This window comes from Cavia porcellus, unplaced genomic scaffold, assembly GCF_034190915.1.
Source record: "Cavia porcellus strain 051 isolate PalLab524CR breed Dunkin Hartley unplaced genomic scaffold, mCavPor4.1 scaffold_9, whole genome shotgun sequence".
NCBI lineage: Eukaryota > Metazoa > Chordata > Mammalia > Rodentia > Caviidae > Cavia > Cavia porcellus.
In genome coordinates, this window is record NW_026947492.1 from 66,457,748 (window position 1) to 66,468,047 (window position 10,300).

Consider the following 10,300-nt stretch of genomic DNA (forward strand, 5'->3'; position numbering starts at 1 on the left):
GATAAGTGGCTGTTTTGCAAAACAAAACTAAGCCAACTTCAGTATGACTTCAGAGACAATAATCTTGAGCGTTACCTTTTGTTACTACACTAAATATTTTAGGTAAAATAGTATTATATTCTAACCAAGACAGTATCAAACAGTGTATGGCACAGTCAATTAACACAATTAGAAATATGAGTACAGTACTTTGCTTTCAAATGTCAAAGAAATATGTAAATAGGACACTTGGTTATTTTAGAAATGGAGAGATGTTAACACTCGGAGAAAACGTTCTCTGATTCTCCTGGTTCTTATGCCATAGATCATTGGGTTCACCATGGGAGGAATGAGGAGATAGATGTTTGCTACAAGTATGTGAATATGAGGAGCCACTTTGTGCCCAAACCTGTGAGTAAGGAAGGAGAAAAAGGCTGGGGTGTAGGCTACCAAGATCACACAAACATGGGACCCACAAGTGCCCAGGGTCTTGAGCTGAGCAGCCTTGGATGGAAGATGGAATACAGTGTAAAGGATAACAATGTAGGAACATATGATTAACAGGAAATCTAATCCACCAGTTAGGAAGGCAGCGGTTAAGCTGTAAATTCTGCTGATCCTGGTCTCTGCACAGGCAAGCTTGATGAGGGCCATGAATTCACAGTATGTATGAGGAATGATCTTAGTTCTGCAGTAAGGAAGCCACCGAAGCATGAATGGCTGTGGACTAAAAAGCAAAGCTCCACGAAAAACAATAGCTAGCCCCATGTTCTGGACGACTCTCTGTCTCAGAATAATGGAATGTCTCAGAGGACTGCAGATTGCAACATAGCGGTCAAAGGCCATTGCCAAAATAAATCCTGAGGCCATACTGCACAGTGAATGAATGAGAAATACTTGTAAAAGGCAGGCTTCAAAATAGATCTTTCTGTCACGGAACCAAAAAATGCTTAGAATTTTAGGCATAGTAGTAGTTGAGATGATTAGGTCAGCTACAGAGAGCATACAGAGGAAAATGTACATGGGTTCATGCAGGATGGAATCTGTTTTAATAATAAAAAGAATAGAGAAATTTCCCAAGAGAGCACATAGATAAACAAGACAGAAGGGAACTGATAACCAGGTGTGGATGGCTTCCAATCCTGGGATGCCAAGGAGAAGAAAAGTACTGGGATGGATATTGCTATTATTTGACAATGGCATGATCAGTATTACTGGGTGTGTTCAACAGCAGATTCATGGAAATATTTTGTATTCAACTTTTTATTAATATGTTGAACATGTTTATTTATACAGATTACTTGATAAATTTTTTACTTCAAAGGCAAAAATCATATATCTAATCATAAATCTAATATCTGATTTTTAACTTTAGAGATCAAAATTCTAACAGAGAAAATGGCAAAAAACGATTATATTTCCAATTGACTGTAGCATTTAAAGTTATATGCACAATAGTTCAAAAGATTCAAGATACAATGAAATTATTCCAGCTGTATTAATCAGATTTTCCACAGAAATGTTATATTTTGTTCTGAAGCATTCTGGACCTTTAAATGAAACAAATGAAAAATAAATATTACATGATATGTATCAAAATTAAATTCATAGAAATACAGAATAAAAGATGTTACTGGAAGTTTGGGTTTGGGGAAAACATTTTCACTGTTTATGTCTGCCTTGTTTTATAAAACGAATAAATGAGTCCATTGCGGTAATTTGATCAAAGAAAATTCCTGTGTGGTGTACTTACTTGATTATTTAAAAGTAACTCTTTTTGATTTTCTGTTGTCTTGTTTTGAAAGCTTGTGTTGTTTGCACCACTCTGTTCTTATCTGCATTGTTCTGCTTTTTTTTTTCCTCTTTAAAATAAAAAAAAATATTTTATACGTTTTGGCAAAATGAAAACTTAAGATATTACAAAGCAATCTGTGAGCAGAAATTGAAAGTTACACACCAAGGGAGGTAGGAATAATGGATAAATTTTTAATAATTCTCTTTTGTAAAATTTGTAGCATCATTTTTATGGTAATATAGCACATTATTGAAAAAATAAAGCTGAAGTGGTATGTCACAGATTATTATAACCTTTCTTTCCATTTTTAGTCACCTAAAACTAATGTTCATTTTTATAGACATGTAAAGCATATTGTTTCTATTACTTCTAAGTACTATAATAATCATTAAAATCTTCAAATATGTGCAATTTTAAAAGGATATTTCTGCTGCCTTTGAATTTCCATGGTGGAATTCAAGCCTTCAGAGAATCACTCCAATTTAGAATTTATTTATTAAAACAGTTTCAAAAATATGTTAGAGTGGTAATGATGTTATAGAATGAAGAAAACCAATTTTTTTTCTTAAGTTTCTTTTGAATGTACTTTATGTAACAATTAAAACATTCCAGACCATGAAGGAGCAGCAAGATTTCCTAAAGCAATGTACTCTCTAGATTGTCTCCTCAGTACTAACATTAAATCAGAATCTATTTGCATATAGATACTCATCCACTCTCAATGCCTTTCCTCACCTAAAGAATTCCTCTTTCTTCTATTCTTTCCATCAAAAAATAAACAAAATTGAACTCTACATTTCTGCGGTTACAGTAACATTTCAGAATCTAAGGTTAAAAGCTGAATTCTGTCATGCTCAGAATTCCCTCCAATAATGTTGGAACAGTTAATATAGTAGATATAAAAAAGCAATAGCAACACATTGCACCCTTGGAAAGACATAAATCAAAGCAAGAACTTTCAGCTGTACACACAGGAAGTGGACAACTCTCAAAAATAAATACAGATTCTATCATTATTCAAAAATGACTAAAGATGTGAATAAACACAAAAATCTATCTCCATTAGAAAAAAATATATACAAAAATTGCATATCTTTTCAGAAATGTAGCCTTCAGGACTCTAGGGTAGGGCAAAGTGTGTAGTAGAATTAATGATACCATGGGCCAAAACATGAGAAGGAGGAAAAAATAAACTTATGGCTTAATTTGGAATGATTATTCTTCATGTGCAGACTTTTCTCATTTATAAATGAATAAAAAGGCATACTGAGGAAACCCAAAACAATTTGTAATGAAACTGGCAACTGCCTCTTTCTAGCTGTCTATTTCTATCTATCTATCTATGTGTCCTCTATCTAGAGATATGGTGCAAGTGCAAGTTGCATTACCAAAGACATTATTTCCACAAAATCAAAAGAAGCCTTTGAATTAGAGAGGAATATGCAAAAATAGGTAGAGCACATCCATGTGTTTGTAATTAATTATACTGCTAAGGGTGAATCTTCAATTAAAGAGCAAAATTGAAAGGAAATGTATCTAGAAAATACAATAGGAAAATGTATGTCATGTCACTTCCTTGTCATAATTCCATTTTTTTATCTTCGTAGTAAATGTAAAACTAGAATATTGTTACTTTTTGGCTATTAAAAAAACATAAACTGTTATTTTATTTATTTATTTATTTTTCATAGCAGAAATTGAAATCAGGACCTTGTATTTGCCAGGCAGATATTTATGCCACTGAGCTATATATCCAACCCTCAACTTTAATTGAAGAACATTTAAAAATTCTCACAATAATCATTCAAAAATAAATGGGACTTATAGCAGTAAAAATCAAGAACCATATGCATTTTTAAAAGGACACAATCTGACAGAATTCTACCAAGATTAAAAAAAAAAAACTAAATTAAGCAAAATTTAGAAACAAAAAACAACATATATTTTATTTATTTTTTTTAAATTCTGTTTTAAAAGTTACGTGGCTTATCAACTTTGGAAGGCCCATCAACACTTTTTGTAGAGGTTCTGAAAGCCTGTAGAGGTTTTCATTCCACAATCCTGAGCCCCAGGCTCACCTTCTTTTGCTTTTCACGTTCTTTTGAAGACTTTGAGACCTGCAGCTGGATTAGATGCCATCCGAAGTTTAGCAGTGTGAGATGACAGTAGGAAGAAGCAGGCACACTGCAGCCCACTGGTCCATGCCAATTGCCTTCCAGGGCAAGGAGAACTGGAGATGAGTACACTCACAGGGTCTTTCTCTCTCTCTCCCCCAGGGATTTCACCCTACCATACCCTAGAAATCTTTACTCTCATCTCAGTGATAAGTACCTCAAAAACTTCACTTACCCTTGAGTCTTTTGTGTATATTATGTGCCAGGAGTTCCCCTTCCCTGAGGTCTAATAAAAAAGTAACATACAATCAATACTTTTAGGACTCCTGTTTTTAACTGCTATTTCTTATTGTTAGAAAATCTCCACTGGATGAAATCTCTTTCCAAAGGGGAAGAAGAGAGACATACCTGCAAAGTTATTAGGGAAAAGAAAAACCCTATGGAGAATTAAGAGCTAGTGTTTCAGAAATATTACAGCTGACACAGACCGTGTAGTCATAGATATAACAAAGATATTTAATTTTAGGAATAGTATATGGTTCCTTTCAATTTATATGACTAAAGTTCTGATATAGAAGCCACTAATCATCATTTCATAATTTCTCAACTGTTCTGTTCTAGAAAACTTATTCCAATTCCTGAGGTCATTCTGTCTTGATATCTTAGACCTTGAGGAATTACCTATGGCTACCTCTCTGTTTATTCCCCAGTGAAGATGCTGGGCTGACCCTGTAATATCTAACCATACCTTTCCTGTATCACCAAATCCACAGCTCTGTCATTGCTATAATCTGCTGCTCTTTCAGGTCAGGCCAGCTCCACTAATAGTCCAAGACTTAAAGCCTCTAGGGACCAAGACAGTGTGCAGGTGTGCGCGCACTCCCTGGACAAGCAAACATGCCACAGGAGAGATGTGTGAGTAGAAGATAGCACCAAATCCTCAGTTTCCCTTTCATCATTTTAAAATTAAAAATCCAAGAAAAAGGAACAAAAATATTTTTCCCATGTAAACTGTCTTGCTATAGAATTTGTTATTGGGGACATAGTAGTTGATCAAAATATTTAGCTTAAACATATGATTTCAATAGTAAACTCTTAGAAATGTATGACTACTTTAATTTCACATAATTTTAACTGTGTTATTTGTTTTCATTTTTTAAAAATTTTATTTAAAAGGAAAAAGAAAAACAAAACAAAACAAAACAAAGTGGTGTAAGGGTACAAGTAATACAGAAATACAAAAAAAAAAAAAAAAGTAAGAAATCACCAGTTAATAGATTACACATTATCGTCTTAGAGATAGTTGCTCAAGTCACAGTATCAAAGCATACAAAGTGAACATTCAGAAAGAGAGACTGCAAACAGTTGTGTTCAATAATCCAACCAAAAACATTAATATGATCAGCTATTTAACACCTAAACACACTTGCAGTTGTATCATATAGAGCACTTTTTCCCTCTCTTTTTACAACAAAATTTACACATTTTGGGTTTTATTACTCCTTAGTTCTTATTACTTTTTTTGGAAGAGAATAAAGTCAAATATGTCAAAACAAAGCTGTCAGTAAAAACCAAGGATAGACATAGCACATGATGTAAGAACAGAGTACAAGGTTATCAACAATGGTTACCATAATGCCTCTTGTTTCCTTAAAAAGAATTGTCTATCTCATTAGGTATTATAAAGTTGAACAAAACAGTAGAGAACAAGACCAATAAAACTTAAACATTGTAAACATTACAGGACTTCCAAAGGAGATAATAGTCAAACCAGAATGGGCAACTTAGTGAATCTTATTGCCTTCAAAGTAGTTGCCTATACCCTCAAACTTGATACTATCATACAGAATGGAACAGAGTCTAATCAGTCAAAACAAGATAGTGGGAGTTTTACATGACATCAAAACAAGTTAATAGGAAATCAAAAAAAGTTACTATACTATATCCTCCTATTTTTTAAAAATGTTCCCCTTAATTAAAAAAAAACATAAAATTAACTAAATAATTTTTTAATGGATAAGGGAGAGATTGAGATAAAAGAGGACATAACAATATAACAATACAGGTCAAAACATGACTGTTTCAGCAACCTTAGTGCTTCACAACCAAATAACCCGACTTAATAGTAGTTACCATAGTGTCTGTCTTTTTCCTTGAAATATTTGAATATAACTTCATATACTATAGCTTCAAATATTTCCGTATCAAGAAGCCCAGAATAAAGCCTTTCCAATTAATAAGTGAATAAGGCTTCAAGGCCACTTAATGGGGAATCATGATTCCCACATACTTTTATATATTTGAATCATTATTTGCATTAGGGAAACTATTCTGTATTCACACATGCGAAATTGATTTATTTCACTTGTGAGTATGGTCTCAAGCTGCGCCCATTTATTGATAAATATCTCAAAGTGATCCTTCTTTATAGCTGAGTAATACTCCATTGTATAGAGATATCACAACTTTTTTATCCATTCCTCAGTTGATGGACACTTGGGTTGTTTCCAAGATCTGTCAATTACAAACTGTGCTGCTATAAACATAGGTGCACATATATCACTGTGGTATGATGCTTTCATTTCTTCTGGGAAAATGCCTAGAAGTGGAATAGCTGAAATAAATGGAACTTCCAATCCTAGCTTTTTGAGAAATCTCCAGACTGACCTCCACAAAGGTTATACCAGTCTATATTCCCACCAACAGTGTAGGAGAGTTCCTTTTTCCCCACAGTCTCTCCAGCATTCATTGTTGTTGGTTTTCTTGATCCTGGCCATTCTTTCAGGAAGGAGATCATATCTCAGTGTGGTTTTAATTTGTATTTCTCTAATAACCAATGATGATGAACAATTTTTCATGTATTTATTTGCCATATGTATTTCTTCATCTGAGAAGTGTGTATTCATCTCAGATGCCCATTTTTGGATTGGATCTTTGAATGTTGGGGGTCTGAGTTTTTTTTTTTTTTAATTCTATATATGTTTTAGACAAGAGTCACTTGTCTGAGAGAGAGTTCACTAAAATCTTTGCCCAGTTTGTGGGTTTTCTTTTCACTATCCTGAGATTTCTTTTGACATGCAGAAACTTTTTAATACGAATTGGTCCCAGTTATTGTTTCTGGGAAATGTTTCTCGTGCAGTTTGAGTCCTGTTCATGAATTCTCTACCTACCCCTATATCTTCAAGGTTTCTACCAAGTTTGTCTTCCAATAGATTTAGTGTTTCTGTTTTAATATTCAGATCTTTGACCCATTTAGATTTTAATTTAGTAAATGGTGATAGACATGGGTCTAGCTTTAGTTTTTCGCAAATGGAGAGCCATTTTTTCCAGCACCATTTATTAAAGAGACTGTCGTTGTTCCAGTGACCTGCTTGGCTCCTTTATCAAAGATAAGGTGGTTGAGTGTGTTTGCAGTTGTGGTTGTATCTTCTAATCTATTCCACTGATCTTCGGCTCTGTTTGGATTCCAGTAGCATGTTGATTTTACTACTGTTGCTTTATAGTATAACTTCAAGTCAGGGATTGTGATGCCTCCTGCCTTGCCTTTGCTGCTTAGAATTGCCTTTGCTATTCTAGGTCTCTTCTGGTTCCAGATGAATTTTAGGAGTGATTTCTCCAGGTTTATGAGGTATGTTGATGGTATTTTTATTGGGATTGTATTGCATCTGTATAACACTTTTGGGAGAATGGCCATTTTCGCAATGTTTGTTCTGCCTATCCATGAGCAACGGATGTCTTTCCATTTTCTAAAATCATCTTCAATTTCTTTTTTCAGTGTATTATAATTTTCCCTGTATGGGTCTTTCACTTCTTTTATAACAGTAATTCCTAAATATTTCATTTTTTTACTTGCTAATATAAAGAGTGTGGTTTCTCTTATTTACCTCTCTGTGATTTTGTTGTTAGTGTATAGGAATGCCATTGATTTCTGAGTTTTGATTTTGTATCCAGCTACATTACTGAATTTATTTATTATATTTAAGTGTCTTTCACTGGAGTTTAGGGGTCTTCTATGTAGAGTATCATGTCATGTGCAAAGAATGATAATTTAGCTTCTTCTTTTCCTATCTTTACCACTTTTATTTCTCTCTCTTTGATAATTGCTCTGGCTAGTACTTCCAGTACTATATTAAATTGGAGTGTTGATAAAGGACATCCTTGTCTTGTGCCTGATTTTAAAGTAAAGGCTTTCAATTTATGGCCATTTAGTATGATGCTGGCTGTTGGTTTGTCATAAATGGCCTTTATTACACTGAGGTAAAGACCATGTATTCAGTTTTCTGTAAAGTTCTTATCATGAATGAATGTGGGACCTTATTATAGGCTTTTTCTGCAACTATAGAAATGATCATGTGATTCTTACTTTTGGCTTTGTTGATATGGTGAATTACACTTTTTTTTTACATATGTTGAACCATTCTTGCATTCTTGGGATGAATCATACATGGTCATTTTGTATAATCTTCTTGATGATTTGCTGCATCCTATTATCCAATATTTTTTTGAGGATTTTTGCATCTGTGTTCATTAGGGAGATCGGTCTACAGTTCTCTTTTTTAGTTGGGCCTTTGTCAGGGTTGGTGCTAGAGTAATATTTGCTCCCAAGAATGACTTAGGAAGGATTACTACCCTTTCAATTTCATTGAATAATTTCAGGAGTGTCAGCATTAGGTCTTCTTTGTATTTCTTGTAGAATTCTGCAGTGAATCCGTCTGGGCCTGGACTCTTCTATGTAGGTAAGGACTTAATTACATTTTCAATTTCATTAACAGAGATTAGGTTATTCAACAGTTTTTCATCCTCTTGATCTAGCTTTGGTACTTCATATGTTTCTAAGAATATGTCTATTTCTTCTGTGTTTTCAAACTTTTGAGAGTAGAGTTTTCGAAACAGGTGTTGATGATCTTCTGTGTTTCTGTTGGGTCTGTAGTGATTTCACCTTTTTCATTTCTTATTGCATGAACTTGAGCTTTTTCTTCCCTTTTTTAAATAAGATTGGCTAGGGGTTTATCGATTTTATTTATTCTTTCAAAGAACCAACTCTTTGATTCGTTGATTCATTGGATTGTTTTCTTAGTCTCTATTGCATTGATTTCTGCTATGATTTTATAATCTCCTCTCTTCTTTTGGCTTTAGGCTTGACTTGCTCTTCTTTTTCTAGCAGTGTGAGATGTAGCATCAAGTTATTTATTTGTATTCGTTCTGTTTTCCTGATGTGGGAACTCAGTGCAATAAATTTTCCTCTCAGGACGGCTTTCATTGCATCCCACAGATTCTGGTAAGTTGTATCTGCATTTTCATATTCTTGTAGGTATTCTTTAATTTCCTTTTTAATTTCTTCTGTGACCCACTGATTATTCAAGAGTGTGTTATTCAGTTTCCATGTGTTTGTGGGAATTTTGCAGTATATTTTATCATTAATTTCTAATTTCAGAATGCTATGATCCAATAACATGCAAGTAATGATTTAAACTATTTGCATTTGTTTAAATATGTTCTGTGAGCTAATATATGGTCTATTTTAGAGAGTGATCCATGTACTGCTGAGAAGAATGTGTATTCTGATGTTGTTGGGTAGAACATTCTGTATATGTCTATGAAATCCATTTTTTCGCAGGTGTGATTCAGTTCTGTTATTTCTTTGCTCATTTTCTATCTGGTTGATCTGTCCCTTGGTGTCAATGGCATATTACGGTTTCCTGTTACAATTGTGTTACTGATAATTTGAATTTTCATTTCTGTTAATAGTTGTTTTATATAACTTGGTGCTCTGGAGTTTGTGCATATATATTTAAGATAGTTATCTCTTCCTCTTGGAGTTTTCCCCTTACGAGTATGTAGTGACCTTCTTTGTCCTTTATGGTCATTGTTGGTTTAAAGTTTACGTTTTCTGAAAACAGAATGGCAACTCCTGCTTTTTTTTTTTTTTTTTTTTTTTTGATTCCTGCTGCATGAAGTATTGTTTTCATCCTTTGACTTTCAGTCTGTGAGTATCCTTGTGGGTTGGATGGGTTTCCTGTAAACAGCATATGGTTGGATTTTGTTTCTTAATTCATTCTGCTAGTCTGTTTCTTTTGATTGGTGCATTGAGACCATTTACATTAATGTTTATTACTGTTCCATGCTGGTTTATTGTTGACATGTTATCTCCCTGCTGTTGCTTCTTTATCTTTCTGTTCTGTTTATCTGTTTTGCTTAGTGGTTTTTTTCCTTTGTGTATCTAAACTTTCTTTGAATATTTTTTGCAGGGTTGGCTTGGTGTTCATGAAGTTCTTCAGGTGTTCTTTGTCATGGAAGTATCATATTTCACTATCAATTCTGAATGATGGTTTTTCAGCATACATCAGTCTAGGTTGGAAATTGTTTTGCTTTAGGATGTGGAATACTTCACTCCATGCTCTTCTTGACTTTA

General features: G+C 33.8%; 1 protein-coding gene across 1 annotated transcript; it reads right to left on the minus strand.

Annotated features, from left to right (window-relative positions):
• Positions 1-237: 237 nt before the first annotated feature.
• Positions 238-7,610, minus strand: LOC100720945 (olfactory receptor 52D1-like). The gene is made up of 2 exons (XM_003465367.3): positions 7,589-7,610; positions 238-1,193 (listed from the first exon to the last, which is right to left on the minus strand). The coding sequence occupies exons 1-2, from the start codon at positions 7,608-7,610 to the stop codon at positions 238-240; spliced, it is 978 nt and encodes a 325-aa protein (XP_003465415.3).
• Between the last annotated feature and the right edge of the window lie 2,690 nt (positions 7,611-10,300).

Excerpts from the sequence above, each read along its gene's own strand:
- LOC100720945 (XM_003465367.3), bottom strand. The coding sequence starts at position 7,610 with ATGGATAGGCAGAACAAACATT. Across the intron at positions 1,194-7,588 it reads GGATAGGCAGAACAAACATT|TAATACTGATCATGCCATTG; the intron begins GCGAAAATGGCC and ends GAACACACCCAG.